General features: G+C 39.3%; 1 protein-coding gene and 1 long non-coding RNA gene across 2 annotated transcripts; both read right to left on the minus strand.

Moving 5' to 3' along the window:
• Positions 1–14,892, minus strand: CALM2 (calmodulin 2). Its single transcript, XM_036435240.2, has 6 exons — positions 14,764–14,892; positions 8,674–8,704; positions 1,969–2,112; positions 1,776–1,882; positions 1,351–1,486; positions 1–641 (listed from the first exon to the last, which is right to left on the minus strand). Exons 1-6 carry the CDS (start codon positions 14,764–14,766, stop codon positions 613–615), a joined length of 450 nt encoding a protein of 149 aa, XP_036291133.1. The 5' UTR covers positions 14,767–14,892; the 3' UTR covers positions 1–612.
• LOC123652214 lies at positions 4,315–5,832 on the minus strand. The gene is made up of 2 exons (XR_006741414.1): positions 5,497–5,832; positions 4,315–5,285 (listed from the first exon to the last, which is right to left on the minus strand). It is a non-coding gene; the product is annotated as an uncharacterized LOC123652214 (long non-coding RNA).
• Positions 14,893–19,534: the final 4,642 nt, after the last annotated feature.

Raw genomic sequence — 19,534 nt, forward strand, 5'->3', positions numbered from 1 at the left:
TTGGGTAAAATTTTTTTTTATTGGAAAACAAATATACAACTTGGAATGGATTTGAGGCAAATTGTGCCATAAGCAGATTTTCTTTAAGTGGCTAAACAAAGTTTAAAAAGCAAGTAACAATAAAAGAAAATGTTTCTGGTACAGGACCAGCAGTACAAAAAAATAGTGTACGAGTACCTGGATAATACACCCGTTTTGCAATAGTGCAACTTTTAAGTACATATTGTTGACTGTCCATAGTCCACGCAGAGTTACAACTCCACACTTCAACAACAACATGCTGACAGTTCCTAAAGAAAACTACTTAAAAAAAGGCATAACCAGATGTTCCCTCATTTGACCAACTCCATCTAAGTTTAGATGTGCAGAAGGGCTTAGATATATCCAGAGTAAGCCACATGCAACATGTTACTTGATCAATTTTCTAAAATAAGGTTTCAGGACAATAACAGTAAGATAAGGGAAGAAAACATGGAGGAATGAAGTCCTAATTACTATACATGCATATTTTTTTTTGACAGTAGGGGAAACCTTTTACAGATAAGTTACAAACAAAGAAAAGGCAAATAAACAATTTTGTACAAGAAATTTAACACATTCTGTACAATATCTTCACTTTGCTGTCATCATTTGTACAAACTCTGAAAAAGAAGAAATACACAAAAAGTTGAGCCAGTCAGTGGCAAAAGATCAACAAAATCAATCACATTTACTCAATCACTGAGCAATCTCTATTCCCCTTTCTTTCCTCAAAATTATAAAGTACTGAGAAAAGCTAACTGCCAAAGCTGGAACTTCATAAACCAAAATTATTAACAAACCAAATTAATGCTTTAGATAGCTATTATAAAAAAGTATTCTTGCTTAGTTTAGTATTACAAATGATACTTCTTAATTTGAAGTATATGTAAACCAGTTTCAGACTAAATCTGTTAAGTAGAAGAAGGGAATCAAAGAAAAGAAAGTCACCTTAATTTCATGTTGAGGATCCTGAACTTAAGTTTGAAGCTTTTCTAATTGTTTCACAAACATTATACAAAAATTGTTTTAGCACAGTTTAGCATAGAATTCTCAAACTTGAATGTGCATATAAAATCAACCACCAGGAATCCTGTTAAATCGCAGGTCCCAAGTATAGGGGTAGGGCCTAATAAATAGCTCTAAAATGTTCTCAGGTAACAGGAAGTGTTGCCTAGTCTGTACACACATTCTAAATACCAAAAGGTTAGAAAATATAGTTTTAACATCTTCATAGGGTAAGGAAATTAGTAATTTTGACCTATCAGATTACCTACTACCTCTAAATGTAAGGTCAAATCAGAGAATGAGACGGGTGACAGTGAGACTTACCTTCATAGTTTACTTGACCATCACCATCAATATCTGCTTCCCTGATCATTTCATCAACCTCTTCATCTGTTAACTTCTCCCCAAGGTTTGTCATCACATGGCGAAGCTCTGCTGCACTAATATAGCCATTGCCATCCTAGAAAAGTCATTAAAATACTTAAGATCATAAAGTTGGAATCAAAGTTTACTAAATTTCACATTAGAAAAACATACTTTAGAAATCCACCCAAAGTAAAAAGAATCTACTAACAACTGACCTATAAATTAAACATCACTGAGATCCAAGCACTATGTCAAAACCAAGTGATACCAGCTTTGCCACAAGAATTATGCAATCATATTACTAGGAAATCGGAGTTTATACTGAAGTTATCTTCATTTCATCCTCAAATTAAAATTAAGAAATCCAGCCCCTGAAAACCTACCTTATCAAACACGCGGAATGCTTCTCGAATTTCTTCTTCACTGTCTGTGTCTTTCATTTTTCTTGCCATCATTGTCAGAAATTCTGGGAAGTCGATTGTGCCATTACCTGAAATGGTTTGTTTTGTTGAATCATCATCATAGAATTAAAATGTCACTTCAAACCACCCCCCAGCCCAAAAATTACAGACTTACCATCAGCATCCACTTCATTTATCATGTCCTGTAACTCTGCTTCTGTGGGATTCTGCCCAAGAGACCTCATTACAGTTCCCAATTCCTTTGTTGTTATAGTTCCATCACCATCCTTGTCAAATAGTGAAAATGCTTCTTTGAATTCTGTTTGAGAGACCACAATCCAAATGTACAGGTTAACACAAAGAATAACCTCCTAAATGAAATGTATTAATCAACTCTTAAAGCTATATATGAAGATAGCACCTGACATGGAATTTTCATTTCTGAAGGTTTTAGATGGGAAAGCCACTTCTGGCATTTTAAACATCTTTAGATAATCATACCAGTATATGCTCATATTGATCTACCAGGAATTTTTTTTCATCTAAAATCTTACAGGGTACTGCAATATCTAGACCCTTATTATTCTATGTTTAAAAAGGAAAAGAATCAAAACCCCAAATGACTGGCTTCCCTATTTTCTGTTAAAGCTGCACTGTAGAACACAATTCTAAATTTAAAAAAAAACCACGTTATTCAGAATATGCTAATAGACTAAGTTATCTTTTCTGTTAGACAGAAGAGTCTATCACCAAATCGTTTATATTGATGTTAACGGGATGATCAAAATATGAATGGCCAGGTTTAGCTATTACTGAGAACAAAGATATTTTAGACCTTCCTTTAGATTATATAACTCCAAACTTAGAGTGAAATATATTATTGCCTAAAACTAAGATCTTACAAAATGGCATTACTTTTATTTCACCAGCAGATTACATGGGAAACTAATCTGAGTGACAGTCCACAATACCTGGTTTACCATTTATTTTACAGAGAAACTAAAGCAGAGATTAAGTCTGACAGTGCAAGGTCATATAATTGAGCTAGCAAAACCTAGTACTTTTCAAGTAAGCTACTTCCTTTTTCAATCAAATACAAAAGCAGTTTCTAAGTTCAAGGGGCCATATGCTCTCCAAACATATCTAGAACATTTGAAAATATATACCTGATACATATTTAAGAAATTGTGTGCCTCCTCTTACAGGACAAGTCTATTTATCCCCTGTCTATCCTTGCTCCAGTCCACACACCTCCAAGTTTCATTTATCACAATCTCTTCCATTCTACTGATTTTGCCATTAATTTATCTATCTTTATGTCTTTGCCTAAAACTAAATTCAAACCTTAGTGTGATTTTGTGTGTGTGTGTGTGTGTGTGTGTGTGTGTGTGTGTGTGTGTGTATATATATATATATATATATATATATATATTTTTTTTTTTTTTTTTTGTCTCTATCCTTACCTCTCCCCAAATTCTGGAAGGCACCACTACTCATATCCATTTCTTCTCTATCAATCAACTATTACAATTGCTACCGGCTCCAGCTCATCAGCTGAAAATACTAGGTTAACCAAGAACGACTGAAGTGCCTAATCCAGCGAGCATGTGTCAGTCAGTATGTGAGGCCATAAAGCATAGAAATGCCAAATCAGACTTTGAAACTCAACTGCCTAGGTTAAAAATCCCAGCTCTGTTACTTACTAGAAATGTAACCTCTAGCAAATTAAGTTACTAGACCCTTATTCTGCCTCAGGTTGCTCATTTTTTTTAAATAGGGATAACTGTATCTAATTCCTTATTTTAAGAACATAATCACTACATGTAAAGCACTCAAAACTATGTCTGGCAAGTAAGAACTTAATGAATATTAAGAGAATGATGATGTCATTTTCCTGCAGTATCCAAAATTACACAAAACCCCCTCAAACTTCTCCATAATAGTACTTTAATTTATATCCTACCTTCTAATGTCAAAGGCTTTTGGTTCCTTGTTTCTTGTAAGTAGATGTGATCAACTCTCTTACCCTTTCTTCACTCCTTGCCCATTTCATCTATGCCCACTTATGATGATGCATTCATGTCTTAGAGCCAAATTTTTTAAACTTAAACTATATAGGTAGGTACATTGTTATTAACTTAATTAGGGTACTACTCCTAAGCTGGCCTTTGCATCTCTCTCAATAACACAATATCCTTTATTTCTTGACTTCCTACAGGACAGACATCTCCTCTGGCTGACTTAAAGCAAGAAAACTCTTCCCCTAAAAATCTGTCAACAACTCCTGTTGAAATCTGCTGTTTAAATAATAGATTATTTTTTCATCATTACAACCAATAATGGCACCATCACCTTTTGCCTGGACAATTATGATAGCCTACCTGGTTTCTTTATACCTGCAACCCAGGTATGTGCCCTTGACTAGGAATAGAACCCGAGATCCTTTGGTCCTTCAGCCGACACTCTAACCACTGGCCAGAGCCTATTTGCCTTTTTTGATTACCATATTACTTGCTTCAGCTTATTCCGCTTAAAATCTTTCAATTGCTTAGTTTAAATCAGATATCACTGACTAGTTGTGGTTTGCTGCATTGTAACAGAGTTCCATTTGTTTAAATCATACTTGTTTTCAGAGGAAATCATCTAATACCAAATTACTCATTGATGTTATGAAAATAGTATACAATAGTAATATAGATCAATCCAATGACAAAAATAGATCAATAAACCCCACAAATAGCAGAATTTGATTAAAACATTTCTAAGGGTTTTTTTTTTGTTTTTTGTTTTTTAAAAACAGGATATAGAAATAATGTCTAGAAATATGCAAACCATTACTAGGGTTTGAACACATTGCATCTATCACCTAATAACTTAGGCTACAAGAAAATTAAAGGACTTGGAGAATTGTATTTGTTTATACTACATTCTCTACTGTAACACTTAGCTGCAGGCATCATTTAACACCACCATTATGTGCGAAATTCACAATGTGTATCTATTATTATTTTACTACTAGCAGCCCGGTGCACAACATTCATGCATTGGGGAGGCAGTTCCTCAGTCCAGCCTGCACCCTCTCACAGTTGGGGACCCTTGGGGGAGCGGCCTAAGCTAGCAGTCGGGCATCCCCCGAGAGGTACAGCCATGGGAGCAGCACTGCATTGAGCATCTGCCCCCCGGTGGTCAATGCATATCATAGTGACCAGTCTTTCCACCATCAAGTCAATTTGCATATTAGGGTTTTATTATATACAATAGGTTATGATTTAACTTAAAGCCAAATTCTAGAAGATGCATAGTGTTAATTTATATGTGTGTATTCTAAGTTTCAATAAGTTTTAAAATCTAATAACTCTTAAAGAGCCAGATATACCTATAAAAATTCCTTGAAATAATAAACTCAAAGTACCATTTAAATTCATCTGCCTGTATAGCTCACTACCTGTACTTCAAAACTAGCATAATCTTCATGCACAGAAGCATGTCCTTCTAAACCAGTGGTCGGCAAACTCATTAGTCAACCGAGCCAAATGAACAGTAGGACAATTGACATTTCTTTTGAGAGCCAAATTTTTTAAACTTAAACTATATAGGTAGGTACATTGTTATTAACTTAATTAGGGTACTCCTAAGCTGGCCTTTGCTAAAACTTCAAGAGGCCAAAGAGCGCATGTGGCTCATGAGCCATAGTTTGCCGAACCCTGTTTTAAACAGTAATTCTCAGGAATAATTTCAAATATAAACCCAGTACTAAATACACAATAAGAAAACAGGTCCTTAATGTCACACAGAATAGGATCTTTAACACAATGACAGGACCTTCCTCTAAATCCATTCTACTTATGCCTAAGTTGAAAATTTCAGGAAACTTATTTACATTTTATATGTTCATCAGCAATCCCAGACCCTTTTCCAATTATTTATATTATATAAGTTTATAATTTTATTAAAACAGGTTATCAATAAACAATTACAACTAAAGAAAAATCAAATGCCTACTAACTTTTTTTAATTAATTAATTAATTTTTTAAAACATATTTTATTGATTTTTTTTTGCCCCCCTCCCTCCCTCCCCAGAGTTTTATGTCCATTGGTTGTACTTATATGCATGTATAGAAGTCCTTCGGTTGATCTATTATCTCCCCCAGATCCTCCTCCCCTCCCCGCTGTATGCCTACTAACTTTTATATATTTAGTTTAATCCCTTTTTAAAGATCATATATGAGACATTTGTTGGCACTCTGTAATTTTTGTTTTAAACAGTACAGTTAATACATTTCATCAACCAAGTTTTATCCCTACACTGGACCTTGAGACTGAAAGTTCAATGACAGTTTAGGCACAAATTTCTTTAAAAAAAAAAAAATTCTTGTTACATTTTTTTAATTAGTCCTCTAAATGTCAACTACTAATGACATCATGGCAGAGTCAAATAAAATTAACTTGTGAAATCATACTAAGACTATTCTAGATTGCTCTTTAAGACTAGGTAATGTAAACAATTATAGTAACCACCTAAACAACAAGCAAGCTTTTTTTCTTTACTTGCTATTAAAATCTCTAAATAAATCTGAAGTAGTGATTGTCACATAAAGATAAAATAGCTTTAAAAAGTACTTTAGTATATTCAATGCTGCATTACATGTATAAAGCTTAACATTCAACAATTAGGTCTTAGATGCTAGGATGTTACTAGTCACCAAGTGGATGTGACCAACTCTCTTACCCTTATAGTTATAATGCATCAGTGATTATAATTTACCAGATAAAGACAAAATCTGTGTTTACCTACCTCAAAGATGGACATTGAAACATACCAAATTTAGGAAGGGATTTTTGGAAGCAGAATAATTCTTATGATAGGGTAGGTAGTGTTCTAGAACACTTTTTGTGTCATAGTCCTCTTTGAAAATAAAAAACTTATTCCTTAAAGAAATATTTACTCAGTCCTTACTATGTGGAAATCATTGGGAATATAGAGAAAATAAAAAGGTCACTGTTCTCACAGGGTTTTTATTAGCAGCATAAAAGCTTTGGTTCCTCTAACCTAAAAATTTAGAGTTTTATTAAAACCTGGGGTTTGAGAAGCACCTTTAAAAGCTTAGGAAAAGGCAGGATAGGGAGAGAATCTTCAATATTTTCCTCCATTCCCACTTGAAATTTAATTGTATGATTCAAGTCAATGAAATGACAGAATTTATCTTAAAGACAATATTCCAATGAACTACAACTGTTCTTGATAAAAATGTTGTAACAGTCATTGAAGATTCTTATATCTCACAGATACAATTTTTCTTTAAAGAGTGTGTTTGGGAAGGCAATAATGAGCACCAACTCTGTGACAGGCACTTTGACTAACACATTTTCTAAGGGAACATTTTTGCTGTGTACAATAGGCACAACTACCTAAGTGGGCAGAGAGGGAGGCCAGATGTATCAGAGAATGTAAGAGTTTAAGAATGGAAATATCAGATAGCCCAGAGGTCAGTTCCTGAAGGATATATTAAAAACTATTTCAGAGTAATTTTACATTTCATTGATACATTTAAAAATAATATAAACCAACATGCAATTTACCAATCCTAGAAAAAAAAATTCCAGGTTTAAATCAAATTCACAAGGCAAGTAAAAATAAAACATGCATAAATTTTATCCTTAATGCTAATAGCTTTCTATCTTATATAATCCTATCAAATAATATTCATGATGACTATTTGAGATTAGTGATGTCTGGCTCCTCCAAATTTGTATTTATAGGGGTGGGAAGGGATTACTTTAAATGGGCTATATAGTTGAGTTCTAGCTGTGTTTCTCAATTTTCTCTAGTATTAAAAAATGCTTCAGCCCAGCCAGGGTGGCTCAGTGGTTGAATGTTGACCTTTGAACCAAGATGGTTCGATTTCCAGTCAGGGCACATACTGGGATTTCAGGCTTGATTCCCAATGGGGGCATGAAGGAGGCAGCTGATCAATAATTCGCCCTCATTAATTGATGTTACTCTCTCTTTCTCCCTCTCTGAAATCAATAAAAATATATATATTTTTTAAATACTTCAGTGTTTCTGAGCACTTCAAACTCCTTGCCTACCAGGAAAATTGTAGCAGTTAAAACTGCTTGATGCTTGTGTTAACAAAACCCTCTAATGTGAAGTAAAGGAGTAGAATTTGAGAGATATTTCAATATTGCATGAAAAAAGCAAAACATTAGCAAGTTTCCAAAACATTTTAATCAGACATCTCAAAGTATTAGGATAAAATAAAAAATACTAATGTTTAATGGTATTACATAAAGACAACATAAAGAAGATAAGATTTAAGAAGCTCATTTAAATATTAGCTGTCACTACTTTTTAAGACAGAATTACATGTGTAAAATAGAATGCTAACCTTTAGATCTAGGTTTTTCATTGGAAAAAAATGTTTATTCCCTGACTATATATGCAATTCTATAATACGGTTAAAATTAGTTATTTCACAATGACATAAATTCAATGTTCATCTTCTGATTCCACATTTCAAATTTCCTATTGGTTACATGACGTTGCCCTCTAGTAGAGACTTGATTTGGAGTTAAAGTATTAAAAACTGCTTAGAATTCATGTTTTAAAGATAATCAACAACAAAAGACCACTGGCTCCAAATATGTCTAAAAATAGCCTAAAACCACGTCTTTAATTACAGTTAGCCCCACACATCTTTCTCAGGCAAGTTTACCTTTTCACTTGCCAAAGCAGGTTCAATTACTGTACTACATTACAGCCATTTACTATGTACTATATAGAGCAAAGTCAATTCTTACGTACAACTATCTTATTTTGGATTGCTCTTAAGTTTATAATAAAATCCAGTGGGTACAATCAGGCAAAGTATTTCTCACCTGCAATCTGCTCTTCAGTCAGTTGGTCAGCCTACAAAGAGATCAAGAAAATAGGTAAGTGACTTGAGACTATGTAGGTTAGCAGTTACAAAAACAAGTTTTAAAGTTTTTGAAGTTCAGCATGTACCATAAACTTCATTTAGTTCAACATTTCTTAGTACCAGCAACAAGCACAAAAGATAGATGGAGAACGCATACATCTGGTTTACATTCTAAGTTAAACAGTCTTGAGCCCAGATTTAAGATAAGGAAAATATTTCAGAATATGTTTGAAAGTAAATTTTACACAAATTGGAAAAAAAAAAAAATCTGGAACACTGAAAGTTCAACTGGAGTTATTCTAAATTAAAGATAGAACCCAATAGAATAATTGTTTCCTTTTCAAAATTAGCATACCTCAACTTAAGCTCACCTCTAGTAGATATAAAATTATTACCAGAAATCTCCATTGAACCAAAAGTAATGCCCAAGGACTATATTCAAAATTGCCCCATAAATGGCTAAACACATAATTTGGACATGAAAGTTGTTTTCTAAACCTCAAAATTAAGCAAAACTCCCATTATTAAAAAGATTAAAACCTACTGTCTTGGGTGGGCAACATGAAGGCTACCAGTTTTTACTCCTCTTCACCTGCCAGGCAACTGCAGAGAATGCAGGATTCTGAACATTTGAATTACATTATTTACCAAATGTTAAGTCCAGCCTCATCTTCTCTTGACTTTTGAAATCCCAAAGTGAGCCTAAGATTTGTGATGTCTTTAGCACATGGATAAAGTTACTGGTTCTTGCTTTAAAAAAAACAAAAACTTATTTTCAGGCATTTGCAAAAACCATTTTATATGTTGTTCTTATTCAGTCTTCATAGTAACCAAATAATGGTTTTCTTATGCCTTATCTTACAAAAGGGGAAAGACAGACTCAGATTGTATTTCAGGGCATGGGTATTAATTAGCTACCGTGTTTCCCCGGAGATAAGACATCCCCTGAAAATAAGACCTAGCGCAACTTTGGGAGAAAAAATTAATATAAGACACTGTCTTATTTTCAGGGAAACAGGATAGTAGAGTGAGAATTAAACGCTAAAGTGTTAGTCATATCCAATGCCTCTAAGTTTAAAATTCAGAGTACATCATAATATATAAGGATGTTTGCAAAATATCAAGGCTTTGTTCTTCATCTTTGGACATTTCCCTGCTTATCAGTATACATAACCATGAAAACTGTTTATGTGGCTCTGGAGGCACTGACAATAGCCTTCTATCTACAATAGTATTGTATACCTACATGAAGTCAAACATACTATGATTAATCCATTCACTTTTGGTATGAAAATAAAAGGAATGCCTGGTTTCATTCTTTTTAAATAAAAAGACCGCCAGAAAGGGTAACACCTTAATGTAGAATAATATCACATTTTCTCTAGGGGACAGTGTGACAATATTTAGGAAACAAAGCAGACGTTTCTTTCCCTGCTCGCTTTGATCTCAATGCAATTAACTCATTCCCATTCTTAAAAATTAAAAAGGAGCCCTAACCAGTTTGGCGCAGTGGATAGAGCATCAACCTGCAGACTGAAGGGTCTCAGGTTCAATTCTCGTGAAGGGTATGTACCTTGGTTTTCGGCACATCCCCATTAGGGGGTGTGCAGGAGGCACCTGATGGATGCTTCTAACTCTCTCTAAAAAAAAAATAAATAAATAAATAAAAATTATATATTATATATATATAATATATAATTTTATATATATATTATAATTTTATATATATATATATATATATATATATATATATAAAATTAAAAAGGAAAAAAAAAAAACCAAACGCCTGGTAATTAAAATTGAAGAGCCAATAAGTTCAAATGCAGAAATTTATAAAATGAATTATCTCCAGCAATCTGGTTTAAAATCAACCAGATTGTTTTCCCTAGGAAAAGATTTAAAATCCAGAGAATCCAGAGTTGTTTCCTTTGTTAGAGGCTATAGGGATGGGGAATGTCAGGCCTAAGAAATCATTTGGTAGGGCCATGCCAAGGCATTAGGGGTGAGTCAATTAAATGTTTAAGCAAAATAAGCAGGTTAATTTTTAAGTTGAAAATTTTATATGACCCACAAATGTTATAAGTGTCCAAATGGCCCTTGGCAGAAAAAAGGTTTCCCACTAGATTTGCTTCTAGTCTGATTTCATTTTGCAGGATTTCTATAATTTCTGAAGGAAGGGCAATATGGTATGGGGCAGGAAAAAGCACAGTGCTTTGCAACTTAATAGTTATGACACTTTGTACATGTTACTCAACCTCTCAGTCAACTTCATCTGTTAACACAATACCTGCCTAACAGGGTTATTGTGTAGAGTAAATCAGAAGCTATGTCAAAGGTTGGCCCAAAGAGTTTAGTGATAATTATTTTACATAAATAAATCAAAGAACCTACAATGTTAACAACCAACCTTACTAGTTCAACTTCCACACAGAAGGTAAACATGCACAGCATTATCAGGCCCTTTACAACAAGCCTACCACGTTTCATGTTAAACTTTAAACTGAGAAAATGTATTTCCACGAACTGAAACCACCAGTTGAAGTCCAGGGACAGATGTGGAAGGCAATGTAGCATGTATGAAAGCTGATGGGCTATGTGCAGAATGGTAGACAATGGGTTTGTTCTCAAAACATGGTTGGGGGAAGATTTTGGGGAAGCTCGTTTATAAGAAAGCTGAAGGCCTCAAGAAGAAACAAAGATGTTAGCTATAAAAGAAAACAGAAATTTTTCAATTTTCCTTGGCAAGTCCAAATTTAATGGTCACACACCATCTTGTCCAGCTCCCTACCTCTAGGCAAAGGCAATCATAGAAAAGATCACAGATGAGCTTCAAGAATAAGCACATGGGAGCCTAAGTTACTCATGTAGCCTAAAAGCACTGTGCGATTTTTGTTTGGAGTGTTTAGAGACACTTAGAGACGTTTTTCATATTTACTACTAAAGAAATCTGTATATCAAACAACGTTCTGATTAAAACCTACTAAAAGCACAAACACAAACTCCCTAGCATTCTAATTTGTAAGTCTTTCCCAACTACACCAATCAATTTGTTTTTTATTTCTGTCTATAGAGAATGACATTTTCTTACTTAGAATTACAAGAATTATACTTTTGGGAAAACTCAAGCTCAATAACGTGTATTTATCTCAGTCAAAAATAATTCACTATAGAACTGACTAGTTCTTACTCTATTTCTACACTTTATATAATGCTTCCTACTGCTCTTGTCATGCCAGAGAAAGCTTCCAGGCATTACTATACTCACTCTCAGGTTCAAAACCACAGGTGATTTATTCACCTATTGAGAAACACTAATCTAGACTAGGTGTGACCTGAAGTGAATGCATTATGTACCCTATTAAATATTTCCTAAATGGCACTCGAAAGTAGGTATGGGTACTCTTGGAGCTCACCTAGTGAAAGGTTTTATACAAATGATCCAAAATTCTTATCAAGAAAATGGATAAATCCATAGGCTTGAAATGGCACACAAACTTCTATCCTTCATTCATTCCTGTTTCTTCCAAGTCCTACTTAGATATAAGCTTCATAATTAAAATTTTCCTACAACTTCAGAAATAAAGGTATTTGTTTTTTACCTTTATAAAAAGTAGTCTCTAAATTAGCTCAGTAATTACATAAACAATACTGGTAGAATAGTACTTACTATATATAGCATCCTGGATTAAAAAAAACAAAAAAACATCAAATTACTTTTTAAAAATTAGGACCTTTACCAAGGGCCTAATTTGATCATTCTAGCTGAATCTAGAATTTCCTGCATTTTAATAGAGTCATAGTGAATTTCCTCAGTCTAACAGAAATAGATCTCTTTGCAGTTTGATGGAATAATGATTATTTATTTAGACAAATGACAACATTTTCTACCTTTTCACATCTTTTATTTACCTAACCACCCCAGGCCTCAAGTCTTCTTAAAGCAATCCCCCCTGCACAAAGCATATATCAGCAATATGTAAACCTGAGCTATGTGAGCAATAGTATTCCACTTTCATGTACTTTTTTTTCTTTTAACTTGTCAGAGTTCTAACTTTAAATCTCCAAGTCTTATAATTATAGTTAACTGAGGACAATTTCCCAATTAATTAATGATGACCGTCAATTTAACAAACAAAAAACCCCAAAGCATCAACGATGCAAACAGTAACTTAAAAAAATTTATCACTGGGGCAAAGAACCAAGAAAGCATAGATAAGCTCTACCCATCACCATGGGAAAAAAACCTATTCCATTTTTTTCAATTATACCTAAAAACACATCTTACCCTTCATTTAAAATATTTTAAATTTTACCTCACAATTTAAACTTGGATTACGTACCTATAATATACTTTCACCTAAAACAGTAAATTCAACCAGCATATACAAACTCCTAATAAAATAACTTAAAAATATCAGTACAGAACGAGTGCATCCCACTTAAATAACACTAGTTTTAACCAGGATGAAGTCCTTTCCCTACACCCATTAAGGCTGAAGGTTTCAGTTGGCAAGGATTGCAAACTCTTGTTTAAGATGTCACCTTGCCTCCTGGACACACCCATCGCTGTAATTACTTGGCAGAAGGAACCACGAAATAAGTACTGCAATTACCGCCCTCATTAGATTTTTTTTTTAAACATAAATTCTGGTCTCAAGTGACAGGAAATCGCTTTTTTAAATTCCCTGCCCTCCAAATACTCTTCTATCACACTACGGCATCTGACAGCCATTACTGCACAAATAAAGGGAACAATTGAAGATCTGGCAACTTCTGGAGGGAAACAGGAGCGGGCAATGCTGTTGCGTGGTCGTGGTTCCCCGACCCAAGGAGGAGCGCACGTGATTACTCAAAAATAGGACACACCGGTGGCCCTTTTCAAAAGCATCCTTCCAGTTGTTACATGAGAATCAGCCCGACTTTCACAACGGCCATCCGGAGCCCGCTCTCCATGGGCGGCTAAGGGCAGATCGGAAACGCCTTTCGGACCCTAACCGGGGCCGAGGGCTTTCTCTCACAAGATGCGTACCCTTCGGGGGCGCGCCCGACTTCCGTGATACAAAATTCATTTCCTCCGACGATCAAGTCACCCACTTAAAAATAATTTGTATTTTTAAATGTCCAGCCTGGACAGTGTTTAAAAAAAAAAAAAAAAAAAAGGCCCCAGAGAACCCAGATTAGGGGGAAGAGGGGAATCGGCATTCACCGAGCTTCCTCCTCGCCACCGGAGGGGGAGGGGGAGGGGGAGGGGAGGCGCTCCAGGCCACCCTCCCCCACCCCCATCCCCAACGCGCCAGCCCCGCAGCGCCGCGGCCGCCGGACCTCCGCAGCCCTGCAGGTGCCAGCGCAGCAGCTGGGGCGCGAGCCGGGCGGGCGGCGGCGGCGGCGGCGGCTCCGGCCCCCCCACCCCCTGCCGCTCCCCGCGCCGCGCGGACTCGGCCCACACAGCGCGCCGCACCCGCTCGCGCGGCCCCCGGCGCCCCCTCCCCCGGCGCGCGGAGGCTGCGGGCTAACGGCGGCGGCGGCGCTCGCCCGGGCTCGCGCGCTCCCTCCCTCCCGCCTCCTCGGCGCATGGCGGCCACCAGCGGACAAAGGCGCTTCCTGGCAACCGCGCTAACCGTCCGTTGGGGCTTTTGAATCCGGCCCCGGGGCTGACCTTTCGAGATGCCCGGCCCAAAGCTCTGGCGCTCCTGCTTCTTCCCCCCCGCCCGCCTGCCCGCCCTTCCACTCGTTCGTCTTCCTCGTGTGCCGGGCTGTCCCCCAACCCGGATCCATCCTCACTCGGCCGAGCCCCCAGGACCCGACCGTCTCGGGAGCAGGGCTGCAGGCCTCCCCATGCCCCAGGGGGCAGATCCTTGAGGAGAATAGGGGTGGGAGGGCACCTGCGACACAACCGCCGCGGGCGCCCCCAGGCCTTAGCGCGCCTTCGGGCGGGCAAAGACCACTCCCTGGAGGTATCCGGGGAGCGAGTCCCCTTTCCTTTTTAGTCAATCCGCTTCAGCTTCTTTCCCCCACAGGCCAAGCGCCAGCAGCCTACCAACGCACTCACCATGCTGCAAGCGCTACCGGTCTCCGAGACGTAACTACACAACCAGTCAGCTCGCTCGCTCCACTCGGACTAATTCTCCCCCTCCGCCCCCAGCGCCTCATAAACACCTCCCTCCGCCGGATCCCTCCGCCGCAGGCCAGATAACGGAATATCACAAACGAGTCCCGGCCTTTTCCCCCAGGCACCTCCCCCCCACCCCCTACTCCCTCGGCAAAACTCTTCTCGAGAACCCTTTATCACCCGCAGTTATTTGGTCGAAGACGCAAAGGGTAAAGAGAAGTGGACACACGGGTGACGTAAGTGGTTTTTATTCTCCGGGAAGCCGTTAAAATGCCCAAAAGAGGCGTCCGAGGGGCGCTACTTTGCGGCGCGGAGGAGCATCGCCGTAGAGACGCGTGTGTGTGTTAGCGACGTTGAGCCGGCCTCTGATTGGCCGGTTTGTACCTGCAATGCGTCACTCGAGCTCGCAGCGGCCGCCGCCGCGGGGACGCGGTGCGGATTCTGCCGTTGCTGCGCCGCCGGCCGCGCTGCCCTGGCGACCGCGCCGACTGTGCCTGGCGGCAGGTCGTTTTCCCTGCGCTTGTCCGGGGAACCCTCCTCCGCCCGCGCTTCCCCGCAACACTCGCGGATAGTTTGCCGCCCGTTGTGTAGGGGTGGGTAGACACCTAAGGGGATGTAGAAAGCCCTCAGGAAAACCGTACCCCGCGCTCACTTTCGTATTTCAGCCTCGTGGAGGCCACGCATTTTACATTTCGCTCCCTCCTAAAACCCGTGAAAACCTGGATGAGGGCACATGCAGCTGCTCAGTTGACTATCTGGAAAGGCCTTCCTTGCCAGGGATAATTTACTAGGGAAAAAGAAAGTCAAACCCCTCAGTATTCGAGATTCTGTGGGGTTGGTTAGTCACTCCCAGAAACTCCTTGATTGGGTTCTGGTTTGGAGTCAGCCCTGGGTCTGAGTTTTGGTTAGGTCACTTCTTTGGATGTATGACCTTGGATGAGTTAGTTAATTTTTAGCCTAATTTATAAAATGGAGATGATAATGCCTATCAGATTATTGGGAGAATTATATAATAATTAGAGGCCCGGTGCACTAGATTCGTGCACGTGGGGTGGGGTGGGGGTGGAGATAGGGGGGCAGCCCTCAGCCTGGTCTGCACCCCAAGCTGGCAATCGGGCATCTTTAGCGCCCTCTGAGGCTGGAGAGGCTCTCACCCACTCTGCTGTGCTTGTCATGAGCCTAGCTTCTGGCTGAGCGGCGCTCCCCCTATGGGAGCACAATGACCACCAGGGGCAGCTTCTGCATTGAGCAGCTGCCTCCTGGTGGTCAGTGTGCATCATGGTGACCTGTCATTCTGCCATTGGGTTGATTTGCATATTATTAGCCTTTTATATAGGACTAGAGGCCCAGTGCTGGGCAGTGGGTTGGCGTCCCTCAGCCCAGCCTGTACCCTTTCCAACCAGGTAGGATCAGGCATTAAAGGGCAGTCGGGCATCCCTCTCACAATCCAGGATTGCTGGCTCCCAACTGCTTGTCTGCTTGCTTTCCTGACTGCCCCTAACCGCTTCTGCCTGCCAGCCTGATCCCCCCCTAACCACTCCCCTGCCAGCCTGATCAATGCCTAACTGCTTCCCTGCTGGCCTGATTGCCCCTAACTACCCTCTCCTGCTGGCCATCTGTGGCAGCCATCTTGCGTCCACATGGGGGCAGCCATCTTGTGTGTTGGAGTGATAGTCAATTTGCATACTACTATTTTATTAGATAGGATAGAGGCCTGGTGCACGGGTGGGGGCCTGCTGGTTTGCCCTGAAGGATGTCCCAGATAAGGGTGGAGTTCCCTTGGGGTGTGGAGCAGCCTGGGCAAGGGGCCGGTGGTAGTTTGCAGGCTGGCTATGCCCCCTGGGGACCCCAGCAGAGGCCCTGGCATCTAGGGTTTATTTATCTTCTATAATTGAAACTTTGTAGCTGTGAGCAGAGGCCAAGGCAGGCCAGGGTTGCAGGTCTATGGCTGCAGCCATCTTTGTTGGGTCAATTTGCATACTCACTCCTGATTGGCTGGTGGGTGTGGTTTGTGGGTGTAGCAGAGGTGCAGTTAATTTTTCATATCACTCTTTTATTAGATATTATTTGAGTGAATGTAAAATGTTGAAGCACCTGGCACAGGGTAGGTCACTGTGATGTATCTTCCCTTCATAATGAATTTGTTTTTTTGGGTCTCTAATGTCTCAAATTTAAATGGACATTTTAAAAACCATATGACAGCTCCTTGGTGCTGGAAACCTTGTTTGTGCACTGTTTGTGGGAAGTCAGTGAAATGGATCAGCCACTAAGGAAAACAATAGATAGTTTCTTTAAAAATTAAAAAAAGAATTACCAGATTGTCTCAGCAATTCCCCTTATAGGTATATATACCCAAAAAAACTGAAAGCAGAATCTTGAAAAGATATTGTACATTCATATTTATAGCAGCAACATTTCAGAATAGCTAAAACATGGAAGCAACCCAAATTTCCATCAATGGATTAATTAATAGGGAAAATATGGTTACAATGGGATATTATTCAGCTTTGAAAATGGAGGAAATTTTACAATATGCTACAACATGTCACAAAAAGAACAAATACTGTATGATTCCATTTACATAAGGTACTTAGAATTGTCAAAATCATAGTGTCAAAGTAGCTGCCAGGGGCTGGGGCTAGGGAATGGGGAGTCATTGTTTAATGAGTATAGAATTTCAGTTCTACAAGATGAAAAAAGTTATGAGATGAATGGTAGTGATTGTTGCACAGCATTATGAATGCATTCAATGCCACTGAACTGTACACTTATGAATAGTGGAGATGGCAAATGTGTGTATTTTATCACACACTTTTTTTTTTAATTAGCTCTTGGCCCTCCCCAAAATAAGCAAGGCTGTCCATAACCTGGAATATTTAACAAGCAGATAGTGAATACCTACTGTGTGAACTCAATTTGAATATAACATAACTGTTACCATAGAGGGGGGCTTAGAGGAGTGGACCTTAGTTTACCACATGTTCCAAAAAGGATTCCTAAAGATGACTCCTAAATTAAGTCTGACGTGAGAAATGGGCAGGAATAAATGGGAAGTTAGGGATGAAGAGGGAATCAAAGTTTAGATGAAAGGAAAAAACAAAAACAAAGGCCCAGAGGCATGCAATTGTATGGCTTGATGCAGGAGCTGCCAGTGGTTAGGCATTACTAGAGCCAGCGGAGCATAGGAGAGGGCCCTGGGAAGTTAGAAACGAACTAGGGTTTAATGCTCAAACTAAATTCCTTAAGACGGTGGTTGGGCCGGGACCGGTTTGGCTCAATGGATAGAGCGTCGGCTTGAGGACTGAAGGGCCCCAGGTTCGATTCTGGTCAAGGGCATGTACCTTGGTTGCGGGCATATCCCCAGTAGGGGGTGTGCAAGAGGCAGCTGATCGATGACTCTCTCTCATTGATGTTTCGAACTCTCTATCTCTCTCCCTTCCACTCTGTACAAAAATCAATAAAATATATTTAAAAAAAAAAAAAAGACGGTTGTTGGTAGAACAGCCATCTAGAAAAAAAGTCATCTTAGGCCATATCAAGGCCTTTAAATTTTTAGTAAAAAGAACAAATGTGTGGACCTTCTAAATGTAGTGGATAGCATTTCTTAGAAAGCCAAGTTGAAATAATTTTTTCTGAGAAGGTTCCCTTTATAGTAGGGGTGTCGAACTCAATCAGAGAAGGGGCCAAAATCTAAAATCCAGCCTAAATCGCGGGCCGAATGGTTTACTGAACAGTCATAAACTGTCATTGTGATGGAAACGCAGCGGAGTGCAGTGATGACAGCGCGGTGCGGGCCACATTGCAAGGCCTGGCGGGACGGATTTGGCCCGCGGGCCTTGTGTTTGACACATGTGCTCTATAGCATCTTCCTGTTCGGCAAGACCAAGCCCTTTTCCAGTAGCTATCTGCACCCACTGGTAAAGCTTCAGTAGAATTCAACCTCTTTTAGCCAAGTTAGACATTTTCAAATGCCTTCAAAAGTATTTACTAGGCCAGAGATGGATTTTCTTTCTGTCAGTCATGCAAATCAGGCATAAAAGAAGTGCTTTTTAAATGAGTATTGGCAACCCTGTGACCTTCCTTTCAGATGAATGGTTGTTCAATGAAAACTCAGGCCAAAACCGGTTTGGCTCAGCGGTAGAGCGTAGGTCTGCGGACTAAGGGGTCCCAGGTTCTATTCCGGTCAAGGGCATGTACGTTGGTTGCGGGCACGTCCACAGTGGGGAGTGTGCAAGAGGCAGCTGGTCGATGTTTCTCTCTCATTTACATTTCTAGCTTTCTATCTCTCTCCCTTCCTCTCTGTAAAAAAATCAATAAAATATATTTAAAAACAAACAAAACAAAACAAACAAACAAACAAAAACCCCTCAGGATCCTGTGCTTCTATTGTCCTGTGGTGATGTAATGATGCCATGGGGGAAAGGCATCCTACAAATGAAATACTAATAAGAATGTTATTTAAAAGTGGGTACCTCTGCTGCAGAATCTGAGCTGAAAACAGAGCCTTAAGGCCACCATTACTCTGCATTCTGGTAGCTCCCTCGACTATACTAGATATTATTCAGAAATTCGTCTCTGATTCCTCCTCAGATGGAAGATCCATCAATAATCTTTTGTTCCAGTTTAGTCACTGAAAACATTCCCTCTTTACACATCCAGTGTCCTATCAGTATCCAGTGATTTACATATGAAAGTTTTAACAATGGGAAAT

This window comes from Pipistrellus kuhlii, unplaced genomic scaffold (genome assembly GCF_014108245.1).
Source record: "Pipistrellus kuhlii isolate mPipKuh1 unplaced genomic scaffold, mPipKuh1.p scaffold_m20_p_13, whole genome shotgun sequence".
Taxonomy (NCBI): domain Eukaryota; kingdom Metazoa; phylum Chordata; class Mammalia; order Chiroptera; family Vespertilionidae; genus Pipistrellus; species Pipistrellus kuhlii.